This window comes from Dioscorea cayenensis, chromosome 18 (genome assembly GCF_009730915.1).
Source record: "Dioscorea cayenensis subsp. rotundata cultivar TDr96_F1 chromosome 18, TDr96_F1_v2_PseudoChromosome.rev07_lg8_w22 25.fasta, whole genome shotgun sequence".
Lineage (NCBI taxonomy): Eukaryota > Viridiplantae > Streptophyta > Magnoliopsida > Dioscoreales > Dioscoreaceae > Dioscorea > Dioscorea cayenensis.
Window position 1 is genome coordinate 23,258,310 of NC_052488.1, and position 15,088 is coordinate 23,273,397.

A 15,088-nucleotide genomic window follows, 5' to 3' on the forward strand; every position below is an offset into this window, starting at 1 on the left:
CGTTGGTGTTACATCAGCAGTGTTGTTGTTGAGGAGTCTTCACTCTTCACAGTTTACACACACCGAACACTCGGTCATCGCGCTCTGGTGGGATCCATCTGGCAGCAGAAGTAAAAGCAACGTGGCGTCATTGACATGCGACTATGCGAGGGTTGGTTGGGTCATGGGTGTCGTCGTTGGGATCTCTCGCAGCGGATATTGGCACTCAAATCTCCCTAAAAACTTATCTAAAGACATCCAAATGAGTCGTGAGGCTTTTGCTCCTTCGCCACCAACCCTGCCTATCTATAGACTTTTTTCTGCTTCTTTGACCCCACCAAACCCCCTGCAACCAAAACCAACAACCTCCCGTCCCTCTCCGTCAGACATATATTTGTATCCAATAAAACTCTTTATATATATATATATATATATATATATATATATATCTATATCATTTCTGCGAGTTGATCTCCCATCTCAACCGATGGAGGTGGTGTCACCCACGCCAGCGAAATCCGTTCTCCCTTCCCATTCTTCTCATTGTTCACGTCCTTCTTCTTTTTCTTCTTCTTCTTCTTCTTCTTGGATCTCTTCTCCTTATAATATATCGAATGGTTCGATCGGGTCCTCAAATTCTCGTCATGGAGGATCTAGGCTTCGGATCATCAGCAGAATTGGTGACAGAGTGCCGTGGAAGAATCAAGGTGGAACTTGTTCCAGTAGCAGTACTAGCAGTGGCAGTAGCGCATGCAACGGCAACGGTGGCTTTGGGTTTGTATTAGGTGAGAGAGTAGAGGAGAAAAGGAGGCGTGAAAGGGCGGCGAGAGTTGTGATATGCGGTGCAGGGGCGGGAGGGATCGGTAGGGAAGAAGAAGCAATCCGGATCCCGGAGAGAGCAAAGGTGGTGGCTTTGGTGTCCTTGGTGATGTGCCTCTGCAATGCCGATCGCGTCGTCATGTCCGTCGCCGTGGTCCCCCTCGCCGCCAAATATGGCTGGTCCAGTTCCTTCCTGGGGATCGTCCAGGTCAGCTCCTTTTCCACCTCTCATGCCATGCCAGTATGCCACCACTAAATATCAATTGGTTAATTGTTAATTACTGTTTATTATTCTTATTCTTGTTCATATTGTTCAACCACCACTAATGGCCGTGTTTTCATAAATGGCATAATTTTCTCTTTTTATTTAATTTATAAGAAAATCCGCTAGTAATTCGATCGTCTTTTGTTTTATGAGTAATCATTTCTTCTTTGTTTTTTTTTTTATTATTTAAATTTGTTGTCCAAATCATGAATGGTGGGTATGTTGATTTAAGAGGAGATGCATACCTAACCCATCTGCACCAAAAAGACAACTAATATATGCTTTGGAGGCATCCACCTACTCCTCTTTCGCTGTCTTTTCCCTACGTAGACCACTTTATTTGTTTTGATGCGTAATTGTACGCTCAACAGTGTGATACCACCCTATTCAATGAATACTTAATTAAAAAAAATGAGCATATTGTGTTTTTTTCTTTTGATTTTTGAAATTTTTGGCATTCCAATCAAAATGGATCCCAACCTGGATGGCGAATAGCGTTAATACATATAATTTTATTTCAAGTAGAATGATAACAGTTAAATTGGTAACGAGATATCAGTTGTATTTTAGCATTGACGCGGGCTAAGTAAATGTTATTGAGTTTTTCATGGCTGCAGTCTCGTCTCTGTGGGGATACTTGTTCTCATCTGTCGCTGGTGGAGCTCTGGCAGACAGATACGGCGGGAAGAGAGTGATGGCATGGGGGTGGCTCTCTGGTCCCTTGCCACTTTCCTCACTCCATGGGCTGCTGACCACTCCACCGCGATGCTTCTGGCAGTCCGTGCTCTGTTTGGCCTTTGCTGAAGGTGTTGCCTTGCCTTCCATGAACACACTCTTATCCCGGTAAAGTTCATGTGCTAACAATTCAACTCCTTGTTAAATGGCCACTTTGCTCATAACATCCGAATGATGACAATTTTTTTGGATTTTTTTGATTGTCAACATACAGTTGGTTTCCTTGCCATGAACGAGCAAGCGCGGTGGGCCTATCAATGGCTGGGTTTCACCTAGGAAATGTTATAAGTTTCTTGGCAACACCTGTCATAATGTCAAGCATTGGACTTGCTGGGGCATTTTCTCTGTTTGCGTCACTTGGGTTTATGTGGCTATCTCTCTGGGTAAATGGGGTCACAAATGATCCTGGAGACAGTCCTCTGATCAGCACTTATGAGTTGCAATTGATCCGAGCTGGGAAGACAGATGTCTCTTCTTCCAGCGGCTCCAAATTTCCACCTCTTCGCCATTTGCTGTCCAAGCTGCCTACATGGGCTATCATCTTTGCCAATGTTACCAACAACTGGGTGAGTTCAATTTATCAACAAAAACGCTTTTCTTATCCTTCTAAATTTGGATAATAAGTCACTCAGTTACGCTTTTCTTATCAAAGGCTTTCCTTATCGATAACTACGTCGTTCTGTTTTGTGCTGCTCTTGAGTGAACATTTTGCAGACATGCCATAGTTATAAAACTTTGGTTGCAAGTTTGTGTGCTAGAGTTAGGTTGATATTTATGAAAAAGAACAACTTAAACTTTTGTAACTGAAATTTTGATATTAATTAAACTTGGATGCAGGGCTACTTTGTGCTTCTTTCATGGATGCCTGTGTACTTCAAGACTGTAAGCATCAATACTCCACTTGAAAAGTGCACTACTTTTGTCTTTCAACATAATGCTCAATCATTTCTTGCTGTTATAGGTATATAATGTGAATCTTAAACAAGCCGCATGGTTTAGTGCTGTGCCTTGGGGTATGATGGCCATATCAGGTTACATAGCTGGAGCCGCCTCTGATTCTCTAATTGCTTCTGGTCATCCTGTAACTAGAGTTCGCAAAATCATGCAGGTAATTTTTTTTAAGCTAATAACAGGTGGTTTATTCACTTATTCGAAAGTTACTCTTTTTTTTTTTTTTTTGGCCAAGATATTTCGCATTGAAAATTATAAACTGTTTGAATAAAGCTTTTCTGGTTGTTGGGTCTTGAAGAGCAGGACCATATTTATGTTGCTCATTATTGGGTTGAATGTAAATAGTTAACTGACATTATTTTTTATCCCGGTGTATGAATGTGACAGTCAATTGGTTTCATTGGGCCCGCACTGGCATTGTTGTGCTTGAAATACGCTCAAACTCCCAATGCAGCAGCGTTTTTAATGACTGTTGCGTTGAGCTTCAGCTCTTTCAGCCAGGCTGGCTTCCTGCTCAACATGCAGGTAAATATTATGTCTACCATTTCTACTTTATGTACATTACTTATTCTCGATCTTGAGAAGTTTGCCATTTCTTTTATCCTTTATGATGTGAACATGACCCTCATGTTAGAGATGAAATGTCACAATACAACATAATTCGTTCTGTTAGTTTTGTTATTATGATGTTCAAACTTTACCCCCTTTGTTTTTTTACCAGGATATTGCACCGCGGTATGCAGGATTCCTTCATGGTATGTTAGAACTTACCATTACCTGTTTGATGCTGTTAAATAGTTTGATGTTCATATTTATTGTTGGCTAACTAATCGCATCCTCTCCTTGGTAGGGATTACAAACTCTGTTGGTACACTTGCTGCAATAATCAGCACCATAGGAACCGGCTACTTCGTGCAGTGGTTGGGCTCCTTTCAGGCCTTCCTGACACTCACCTCAGCCCTCTACTTCATCACCACCATCTTCTGGAATCTCTTTGCCACCGGGGAGCAAGTTTTTCTATTAATCTTTTTGTAAACATTCTTTTGCCATTCCCAGGTATTATAATTGTCATATAGTCATATATATCTATATATATATATATATTATTGTAAATTTTATATTACCAACATCTAAATTGGGGTGAGCTGTTCAAGCTGCACGCTTTTTTTTTTTTTGTTTAATGAATTTCGGGCATGATCAATGAATCAAATAAGTTCCAACAACCAAATACATAAAACGGGGCAGAAATAAGATCAAGTCAACATATTCTCTTGCCCAGCATGTGCAGCCAATGTAAATTTCCAATGTTGCTTGCTTGTTCATAGGGATAACAGCGTGTGTTTTCTCTATTGTAAATCAAAGACTCCACCCAAAGAGAATATCACACTCTCCAAAAAACACAAAATGAAAATATTATTTTTTAAAGAGAAAATGCATAGACACACGTTCATTTCAAGCACTTACATACTATTAAAAGAAACAAAACAGATAAAAACAAAAACTCCAAGTGTTCACAGCAACCTACACGTTGCTTTATCAGATAAAATAAAGCATGCTTACCCTCTCCACTCATAACTACTTTGACTGACTCAAAATTCAAAATTATTCAACTTAAATTCTAACCAAACTAACAAGGCTTGAGTCCATCTTTAGCTACTCTTCAATTCAGACTTGAGTTGCTAGCTTCTCCAGCCTTCAATCTCCTCCTTGGACTCAAGCTGTCCATTCCAAGCCTCATTCTGAGTATCTCAAATTTGAATTTACTCAAAGGCTTAGTGTATATATCAGCTAATTGCTCTTCAGAACAGCAAAACACCACTTTAATTTCTTTATTCTCTTCAAAGTAACGAACAACATGGTATTTAACTTTGATGTGCTTGGTCTTACTATGAAAAACTGAATTCTTTGCTATCGAAATAGCTGCACAATTATCACATAGGATAAGAGTAGCTTCAGATATATCAAAGCCAAGATCAGCCATCAGTTTTCTTAGCCAAACATCCTGTTTCACTGCTTCAGATACCCCAATATACTCAGCTTCAGCCGTTGATTGAGCTACTGGACCTTGCTTTTTTGAGTTCCAAGTGATCACTCCAGTCCCAATAGTAAAGCAATTTCCAGAAATACTCTTCATTTCTTCATCATTTCCAGCCCAATCACTGTCCGAAAAACCAATAAGATTTACTGAATTTGTTCTACCATAGTATATGCCATAATCAACTGTTCCTTTAATGTATCGAAGAACTCTCTTTGCTGCTTGAAAATGCCTCTCTGTTGGATTTTGCATGAATCGAGACAAGTAATTCACAGAGAACACAATATCAGGTCTTGTGCTGCAGAGATATAATAGACTCCCAATCAAGCTTCTATACATTCTCCCATTTACTTGAGGTGTACCATCCTCCTTGAAGAGTTTTTCTCCAACTGAAAATGGTGTACTGACTGGCTTGCTATTTCCCATACAGAATTTGGATAAGAGTTCTTCTGCATACTTCTTTTGATGTAAAAATATTCCAGTCTCCATTTGCTTCACCTCCATTCCCAAGAAGAATGACATCCTCCCAAGATCACTCATCTCAAAAGTTGTCTTCATGCTCTCTTTAAACTCTTCAACCTTTGATTCTTTGCTGCCTATTAATAAAATATCATCCACATACACTGAAACAACTAATAAGTCTTCACATTCACTTCTTTTCACATACAATGTTGCTTCAGTTTCACTTCTCATGAACCCAATGTTCAATAGATGAGAGTTCAATCTGCTATACCAGGCTCTGGGAGCCTGTTTTAAGCCATAGAGTGCCTTCTGAAGTTTGTAGACCTTTGTTTCTTCACCTGGCTTCTCAAAACCTTCTGGTTGATGAATATAGAGGTCTTCATTTAGATACCCATTGAGGAAGGCTGATTTTACATCCAATTGATAAACATACCAACCTTTGTGAGCAGTGATAGCCAACACCAATCTGATAGTATCTAGCCTTGCCACAGGTGCGAAGGTATCAAAGAAATCCACTCCAACTTCCCCGTGAATAGCCCCTTCACAACTAGCCTTGCTTTTGTGCTTGTTTTACAGTCCCATCTCGCATTCAATTTTAATTTGAAAACCCATTTGACACCTAACACCTTCTTTCCAACTGGTCGTGTCACTAGTATCCATGTATCACTTTTCTCAATCATTTTAAGCTCCTCCTCCATTGCATTTCTCCATGCATCTCGATTTTTAAAGCTTCAAAAACAATTTTCGGGGTTCCAATGATGCCAAGTTACAACGAGCATATATGTCTTCCAAACTTCTAAAAACCTCTAGATGACACCTCATCATTATTATCTTCTCCAATTTCTTCTTCAAGCTCTTCATCTTGAACATTTTTGGACACCTTGCATATGCATTGGATGTTCAACAAACTGATGTTCAGCTTCAACTGTCATTGTATTATCATTTTCCCAGTTCCATACTTGATCTTCATCAATTCTCACATCTCTGCTAACTATGATTTTATAAGAGAATACATTGTAGATTCTATAGCCCTTGGTCACTGAGCTATAGCCTACCAGAATACCCATCTCTGCTCTTTTATCAAGCTTCTTTCTCCTCTCCTGTGGAACATGAATGTAACACACACTACCAAAGATTCTGAGATGATTTACCTTTGGTTTGTAGCTTGTCCAAGCTTCATAAGGTGTAAGATTGTTTAGTGCCTTGGTACTTAACCGGTTCTGCAAATAGACAGCAGTATTCACTGCTTCAGCCCAGAAAAACTTTGGCATTTTCTTCTCAAAGAGCAAGCATCTTGACATGTTCAACACTGATCTGTTCTTCCTCTCACTCACACCATTTTGTTGAGGTGAGTATGGAGCTGAGAGCTGATGTAGGATGCCATTCAACTGCAAAAACTCCTGAAATTGGTTTGATAAGAACTCAGCACCATTATCTGATCTCAAGGTTTTGATCTTGAGATCAGATTCATTCTCAGCCAATGCTTTTAATTCCGTAAACTTCTGAAAAGCTTCAGACTTTAGCCTCATAAAATGCACCCATGTGAACCTGCTAAAATCATCAATGAATAGAATGAAATACTTACTTCCATTCAATGATTCAATGTGCATAGGTCCACATATATCAGTGTGAACCAACTCAAGCTTCTTTGTTGCTCTTCTAATTGGTTGCGCAGGGAAAGGAAGTCTATGTGATTTCCCTTCTTCACATACAGTGCATGAGCCTCTTCTTGTGTTCATGTTTGGCATGTTGATCACCATCTAAGTGTCTTTCATCAGCTTAAGAGTATCAAGACTACAATGGCCATACCTCCTATGCCACAGCTGTAATGTTTGTAAAAATTTCTTTTTCTTCATCTTTGACTGGGTTGACTAGGTGTTTGGTGAGTGGGCCCCAATGTTTGTTTCATTGCCTTAATTTCCGGATCTTGCCTGATTGTGGATTATTGGTTTTTCCTGTTTTTGATTAGTGGAGGCTTTTAATTGAGTTTATGGGTTGCTTTTATAGGCTTAGTTGTGCAACCAATCTTCTTGCTCTCCAAACTCTCTTACCCTTAAAACAACTCAACCTTGGCCGAATTTTGGTGTCATTTTCTTTTCTCTTTATGCTTGGTTTTTGAGTGGAACTTGTCACCAACAAGCTTAGAGGTAAGCTTGTTATTTTCTTCAGAATTCTGAATTTTTTATTGTCTTGTTTTATTTGTTTTGTTAGTGCCAAACATGTATGTTTATCTCTTGTGTTGTTGGTTCTTGAATCTTGGGTATGTTTGTTCATATCTTATAGCTTGGTGTTAAGCTTAATCCTTATCTTGTTAAAACTTTGTTTAAATATTTTTAGCATGTAAATCTGAGAATTTAGTTGAGCATGTTTTTTTTCATGTCATGGAGTGTTTTTATTCGGTTGTTAAGTGGAGTGGTAATTAAGCAACTAGAGTATTGTTTCTTGGTTTTCTTTGTGAATATATACATATATATATAATCATGCCTTAACGAGGTTCTTGACTGAAAATTTCTGAATTTTAGTAACCTGAAAATCATGCTATTATGATTTATTTTTGTGGTTATTATTTGTTTGGTTGGGTTTTGGAATTTTAAATTATAGATTTAAAGAAACTTATATATTCAGATTCATGAGTTAAGTTTGATTTTAATCTTGGAAAGTTAATTGGGCTGGTGTTATGTTTAAAGCTTTCTTGGAGCATTTTATTTGCCTAGCTAATTTCCTTGTGTAAACCTTTAATAGCTATGAACTCTTTTATTTGTTGTATTAGCTTGGGCTATAGTTGTAATTTAGGCCCGGCCCAAGTTTTGTAACCTAAGTTAGATTATTCTGTCTGGGTAGATCTATACCGAGCTGTAGTTCGCGGGACTTGGTGAACCCAACTCTATAGCTCGGAGCCAGGTAGGCTCTCGCACTGTGTATTCCGTATTTCTGGCAATAATTATTATTTAATTATTGCATTGTTTAATAATTTTATTTATTTATTTATTTGAGTGGTATTTATGGTTATTTATTTATTTTCTTATTTGTATTATTTATTCAGTAATTCCTCTGTCTGTATTCCGTAGTTTCTGTTGTTTTTAGTACATCTCCATTTCTGGCTCGCCCAGCTAGGAGGAGTAAGTCCTAGCCATGTGCATATGTTTTTCCGTAGTAGCGCTTACCCCCGATCATGCGCTGAAGATCCGGCTACTGACTGATATTCTATTCTGCTCGTCCGACTTCATAGTCAAGATCCACCTGTCGCTCGTTGATTGCGTATTAGCCATGGAGATGTATTTCGCTGCTTTTCGTGTTTTTGGATTATTCCCAAGATTCTCGCGTATTTTCACGTGATCTCCGTATGAAGCATGAGCTATTATTCCGCAATATCCGCTATATGTTGATTTCCCGCGATCCCATCGGGCCCTTGTGGCTCATGCACTCGCGATCCCATCAGAAAGTGTCGAAAAGTCGATTGTCCTGCGCTATCGATATCTTGTTATTACCTTCTTGAGAGTGTAAGACTTGTATTCCGATCGTATTTTGTAATTCTGTGAACCTGGGTTGTATTTATATTCCTCAGAGGGTCTGCTAAAGTCCGTACTTGCAGTATTTCGGGCTTCCAAAGATCCCATTTGTGCTTTTGTGTTCTGCTCATATCCGCTGTTAGGGGCTGACTCGACCGCTTTTTAGCTGAGGCCTTGCACCCAGTGGGGTCCAGTCCCATTGGATGCGGCCGATCTGTCCGCGGTCCCGGCTGTGGGGCTGGGACGTGACAACAGCAAGGTTTCATCCATGCTTCCATACAGACTTATCCTTCCAATTTAAAGGAAAACTATGGCTTGACATCTCAACTTCCATTAGTTTTCCACCTTCTTTATCAAAAACTTCACACAGTTTATCATGAAAATTAAATGATAAACCAGCTTCAAGTAATTGGCCTACACTTACCAAATTTTGGGAGATTTCAGGTACAAAAAACACATTGAGTATTTGCTTTTTACCTCCTGGTGTGTTGTGTGTTGATGAGAACAACACCTCTCCCCTCCACAGCAACATAGCTTCCATTGCCTATCTTCACTTTAGATTTGTAGCTTCGATCCAATTCCTTGAAACTCTCAAGATCTCCACACATGTGATGAGTGCACCCACAATCCAGCAACCAGCTTCTCTTGCATTCACTTCCAGAATTTTCCTTCTCAAAGGCCATAAACATCATCTCTTCATCACGTTCCACTTCTTCAGCCACCTGAGCTTTTGGTTGTTGTTGATCAGTCTTGCACACCTTCTCAATATGACCAAATTGCTTACATTTCCTACATTGGACACTTGGTCTAAACCAACAGAAATTTTGAGAGTGATTTGTTTGTTTGCAATGTGGACAAGGAGGAAATTCCCTTCACTTCTTCACATAGGTATTGCTTTGACTCCCATCATGCACATTTAGCTTCTTTGTAGTCCCTGTAAACTTCCCAACTGCCTTTTTGAATGTTTTCTTCTGAAACTTAGTCTTCTCAGCAGCCACCAATGCGGTCTCACCTTGCTTTCCTCTAAACTCCTTCTCATCTTTTCTCATGTTTTGTCTTTGCTCCATAGCTTGAAAAGAACTCACCAATTCACCAACGCTCATCACTGTAAGGTCTTTGGAATCTTCTAAGGATGCAATTTTATGCTCAAGCCTCTCAGGCAAGCTAACTAGTACCTTCTCCACTACTCTTTGGTCTGTGAGCTCCTCTCCAAGTAGACGAACCCGGTTAACGACATTCATTACTCTGTCAGCAAACTCCCTGACAGTTTCTCCATCCTTCATCCGCAACATTTCAAACTCTCTTCTCAAGTTGAGAACTTGAACTCTTCTGGCCTTCAAGTCACCCTCATACTCCTCCTTGAGTTTGAGCCATGCTTGTTTGGCTGTATCACAAGTCATAAGTCTTGTAAACTTCTCTTCACTCACTGCTGAATGAATTACAGTGAGAGCCTTGTACTTCTTGGTTGTAGCTTCAACATGACTCTTCTTCTGTGCAGCTGTTGGGTGCTCTAGAAGAATATCAACATCATCATCCTTCTCTATAGCATCCCACAGGTCATATGCTTTCAAGTATGCCTTCATCTTCACCTCCCAAGCTGAATAGTTTTGACCACTAAACACCGGATCCTTAGATACAAAACTTGATGAGTCTCCCATTTCCACAGCCTCCAAAGATCAATGCTTAAAGCTCTGATGCCAATTCAAAGACTCCACCCAAAGAGAATATCACACACTCTCCAAAAAACACAAAATGAAAATATTATTTTTTAAAGAGAAAATGCATAGACACACGTTCATTTCAAGCACTTACATACTATTAAAAGAAACAAAACAGATAAAAACAAAAACTCCAAGGGTTCACAACAACCTACACGTTGCTTTATCAGAGAAAATAAAGCATGCTTACCCTCGCCACTCATAACTACTTTGACTGACTCAAAATTCAAAATTATTCAACTTAAATTCCAACCAAACTAACAAGGCTTGAGTCCATCTTTAGCTACTCTTCAATTCAGACTTGAGTTGCTAGCTTCTCCAGCCTTCAGTAAATACTAAATGTGATACCATCATGGGGCTGCCTCGTGTGGTAGTGAGGTCTGGACCGTCTTCTTATAGGTGTACCACTTGGCAATGAGAAGATACACCCCAAAGTTGACAAGGCTGAGGATGGCCAGAAGCCAGTAGAAGTAGTCAAGATGGCCACGGTTGAGATTGTCGGGGATCCACCCAAGGCGCCCGTTCATGGTTGTGATGGCAGTCACTAGGGTAACAAGAAGTGAGCTCAAGTAATTGCCCAGTGCATTAGTGGTAAGAGACAGAGCTGAACACATGCTCCTCATGGCATCTGGTGCCTGGTCATAAAAGAACTCCAACTGCCCAACGAAAGTGAACACCTCGGCTGCTCCAACTATAAAATACTGAGGAATTTGCCACAGTATGGTCATTGAGACATAGTCCTTGGAATCATATAACTTATCCCTCCCCACAATGCGTAGCCTGACAACCTCCAGGATCCCAGCCGCAAGCATGGAGAAAACAGAGATCACCAGGCCAATCCCCATCCTGGTTAGCTGCGTGAATCCTCTCTCACGACCTGTAAACCTGCGTGCCAGGGGGACTATGATTTTATCATACACCGGCACCCAAAAGATGACACTGACGGTATCAAAGAGGGAGAGTGAAGCTGAGGGAATCTTGAAACTGGGACCCATATGTGGATCCAGAGTGTTGCCCTGGAGGACGAACATGGTGCTCATCTGGCTATAAACAGTTGAGAAAATGATGCCCGTGGCCCATATCGGTAGAAGACGCACTACACTTTTGAGTTCCTCTACTTGAGTCACAGTGCAGAGTCTCCACGGGCTGACCCTACCACCCTTGCTTTGGTCCCTTTGTGTCACCACAGCCGCTTTGTCTAGGCACCTTGCTTGCAGCGGGGATAGATATGCATGTTAATATGTTATAGAAAAGGCTAGAAAAGAATCCAGTACTAGTAAAAAAATCAAATTACAATTTCAAGTCTAATATTAGTATATATATACATATACTAACCTGAACTCATCAGTATGCTCTAGCTTGGGACTGCCTTGTATAGCAGATCCATTATCATTGATCTCATGAAGAAGAGATTTGTCAGCAGGCACCTCAACATGAGTTTTTCCTGATTGCAGATACAATAACTTGGGCCATACGAGTGAGCGGGCTTCCTCCGGGCATTTGATGCCTGTATAACTGAGTCCCTGAAAAGAAGCTGATAACTGCAATGGCCATTACTATTGCTGGGATACCAAACCCCCATCCCCAGCCCACATTCATCTGGATCCATACCAGCACCGAGGAGGCAATAAGAGCACCAATATTTATGGTGAAATAGAACCAGTTGAAGAAGGAGCTCTTGCTCTTCTTCTCACTTTGATCAGATTCATCAAACTGATCCGCACCAAAGGAAGAGACGCACGGTTTGATGCCTCCGGTCCCTAATGCAATCAGGTAAAGAGCTACGAACACAACGGCGCTCTGCACCTGTTTTGGGTGGCAGACATCACGACCATTACACGAAGATGGCTTTAGCCCATTTATGCATGTTGTCATTGATAACAGCGCCAAACCCTGCATGCGTACAAAACATATAGTAAAATATATATATATATATATATATAGCACGTACAACAATTAATATATTTGAAGAATATAATTATGACAGTATATATTAATATATAGTACTTCATGAATTCTTACAAATATGTAGATAATCATGAAGGTGGCAATGGTCCTGTATCTTCCCCAGTAGGCATCGGCAACAAAAGCGCCGAGGAGAGGCATTATGTAGCATGTTCCTGACCAATAGGTCACATTATTTGCTGCTGTGGTATTCGCCATGTGGAGCCGGTCTTTCATGTAGTTCACCAAATTGGTGCTCATGCCATAGTATGCCAATCTTTCACAACATTCATTTGCTGTGGAAAAAGCATTGAAAGGCTTTTGTATAATTCACATGATGTTTGTTAAATAAACTTGTGATGATATTAATTTAAGGAGAAGAAACTTGACAAACTATAATCGAAAATAAATCAATAAATTATACCTAGTATATAAGGGCAAGCCCTCCAGTTCCCCGTATTCTTCTTGATAGCAGGCTTCCCTGAGATATCTGTTGTTCCATCTTTGGTGTACTTACCTTCAAGTTCTTCCATGGTGCATGTGGGCCTGAAAGAAATTAAAGGCAATAGCGGTGTATGTAAAATGCTTATGTTTTCAATGATTGAATGGTGTGCCTGGAGGTCTATATTAGTGATTCATCCATTTTATAAAAAAAATAAAAAAACAAAAAAATTTAATAATAATTATTCATAAATATTTTTTTTATTAGTTTCTCCTCAAGACGGACAGAACAGTGATGAGTTTATCACGTAACTAACAAAAAAATAGTGGATATCAAAAACATGAAAATGATCAAAATTGGGTTTTGTAAGAAGAAGAAGCTCATGATGTGATTTATGTTGGAGGATGAGAGTGGGAAGAAGATTCATGAGGTACACAACAGAGGAAAAAGCTTCAAACTAAAAGTATTTAGAAATAGGCACGGACAAGAAGGATGAGGCCAATTTTAGTAATGTGACAAATTTTTTGTTGGGTAACATCATTTTATTGAGTAGTGTAGAGGTAAGATATGCCAATAAGAGATATAATGAGTGTTGAGCTATTCAACAAAAGCTAATAGAGGGGTTCTTAAAATGTTAGTGTTTTCATTTATTAAATAAAATACATAAATGTAATATTTTTATACATGGATTAAATAATCTAAAAATGAAAAAAAAAATAAAAAATATTTCAATCCTAATTTATAAAGATTTAAAATATTTATTATATGAGAAAATTATATATTGTCATAATTAGAATCTTTAATTTCATGGAAAGAGTATTTAACAATAATAGAGAATTATTCTCTAATATTTTTTAACATAAGGGACAAGCTGAGGTATATATGTTTTATCAAGTCTGCAGCTTATTGTTGTTGTCGTTGTTGTTGATGTTGCTGTTTATGATTAAACACATTATGACAAGAGAGATAATAAATAAAATGAAAAGGATACTCAAGGCTTGTAGAGCAATCCTAGGCATTGAGTATTTATGGTGCCCATGGTCAATAAATACCTTGAGAAAACTCCTTTGCATGGCACAAGCACAACAAACCAGAATCAATCATCACACACCACTGGAAACTGGAAAGCTGAAAATCACGCCTTCATGACATTTGGGACTTGAAATAGAAAACTAATTTTGGGAGACTAAACTAATTTGCATTGCACCTGACTCTCTCCCCACCAATTGATAAAGATACTTGCAAAAAAAATGCTTCTTAAATAACATGATGTATTATGGCTTTCTTAAGTTAAAACATGAACTGAAGCAGCAAGGGTCACCCAATTCATAGAAGCCTTAATTAGAAGCAATGCTAAATAAATTGGTTTGTAGATTAACGCATGCACACAGTACTGGCCGCTGCAGCATATATTTTTTTGCAAGCAAGAGTAAAATCAATGAGAAGAAACTAAGATCAATGAGAAGAAACATAGCTGTACTAAAAACTAAACAAAAAAATCAGGACCCATCACTGAATTCTCTGCGTAACTTACCTGAAGCACTTAGTTTAAAATTGTATTGTTTGGCATCAGTGATACATTCCACGCTCCACCATTCAGTAGTACTCTGCTTATACACCATAGATATATATATATATATATATATATATTATTATATATGTGTGTGTGTGGATCAGTGGATGTGTGATGAAAACAGCTATAACTTGGTAGGCTGGGCGTAATATGGCATCGAATTGAATTGGGGTTGATTAGGGTGTGTCATTAATGTGGTTGTGCTGTACAACAAGTATGGCTGAGGCGGTGTGGCACACAGTCTTATAAATATGAAAGAAAAGCCATTACTCACTCCTATTTCAGGATAGAGTCACTCCCACACGGTAGCCTTTTCCAATTCCCAGTTTCCCACCCTTGTCTGCCTTTAAATTCTCTGTTTTATATGACTTATGAAAATCAATAAAAATGCTTCAACTTGAGCCCAAGTGTGTGGATCCAAATTTGAGCCCAATGTGCAGCTCACCTTGCTGCTGTTACTGTTAGAGAAAGCAGAGATTGAAGAAGAATTTAGTGGATTTTTGGCGTGTGCAGAGACACCTGCCCTCACAAAATTTATCACTCGCGTCTGCATCTCGGGTTTTACAACAATTCCCTCAGGATACAACAAAATTCCAAAATCATATTTTGCAAAAAAATAATGATCTACATGGAGAACTTTTACTATATTTAAAAAG

General features: G+C 39.1%; 4 protein-coding genes across 4 annotated transcripts; 2 read left to right on the forward strand and 2 right to left on the reverse strand.

Annotated features, from left to right (window-relative positions):
- Positions 1 to 451: 451 nt before the first annotated feature.
- LOC120282958 (probable anion transporter 2, chloroplastic) lies at positions 452 to 1,054 on the forward strand. Its single transcript, XM_039289788.1, has one exon. It carries the CDS (start codon positions 467 to 469, stop codon positions 1,052 to 1,054), a length of 588 nt encoding a protein of 195 aa, XP_039145722.1. The 5' UTR covers positions 452 to 466.
- A 616-nt stretch (positions 1,055 to 1,670) lies between these two features.
- Positions 1,671 to 3,814, forward strand: LOC120282959 (probable anion transporter 3, chloroplastic). Its single transcript, XM_039289789.1, is given in 10 exon segments — positions 1,671 to 1,761; positions 1,764 to 1,861; positions 1,863 to 1,906; positions 2,013 to 2,364; positions 2,636 to 2,680; positions 2,760 to 2,906; positions 3,137 to 3,274; positions 3,471 to 3,504; positions 3,600 to 3,760; positions 3,806 to 3,814. Coding segments are annotated over 10 exon segments (1,119 nt in total).
- A 5,203-nt stretch (positions 3,815 to 9,017) lies between these two features.
- LOC120282960 lies at positions 9,018 to 10,413 on the reverse strand. The gene is made up of 3 exons (XM_039289790.1): positions 9,632 to 10,413; positions 9,267 to 9,544; positions 9,018 to 9,115 (listed from the first exon to the last, which is right to left on the reverse strand). Exons 1-3 carry the CDS (start codon positions 10,411 to 10,413, stop codon positions 9,018 to 9,020), a joined length of 1,158 nt encoding a protein of 385 aa, XP_039145724.1.
- Positions 10,414 to 10,823: 410 nt separating this feature from the next.
- On the reverse strand, positions 10,824 to 12,950 carry LOC120282961 (protein NRT1/ PTR FAMILY 8.1-like). The gene is given in 5 exon segments (XM_039289791.1): positions 10,824 to 11,679; positions 11,809 to 11,906; positions 11,908 to 12,366; positions 12,496 to 12,713; positions 12,842 to 12,950. Coding segments are annotated over 5 exon segments (1,740 nt in total).
- Between the last annotated feature and the right edge of the window lie 2,138 nt (positions 12,951 to 15,088).

Excerpts from the sequence above, each read along its gene's own strand:
- LOC120282958 (XM_039289788.1), top strand. The coding sequence starts at position 467 with ATGGAGGTGGTGTCACCCACGCCAGCGAAATCCGTTCTCCCTTCCCAT.
- LOC120282960 (XM_039289790.1), bottom strand. The coding sequence starts at position 10,413 with ATGGGAGACTCATCAAGTTTTGTATCTAAGGATCCGGTGTTTAGTGGT. Across the intron at positions 9,545-9,631 it reads AGCAATACCTATGTGAAGAA|GAAATGTAAGCAATTTGGTC; the intron begins GTGAAGGGAATT and ends TGTCCAATGTAG. Across the intron at positions 9,116-9,266 it reads TGTTGCTGTGGAGGGGAGAG|TTTTTGATAAAGAAGGTGGA; the intron begins GTGTTGTTCTCA and ends AACTGTGTGAAG.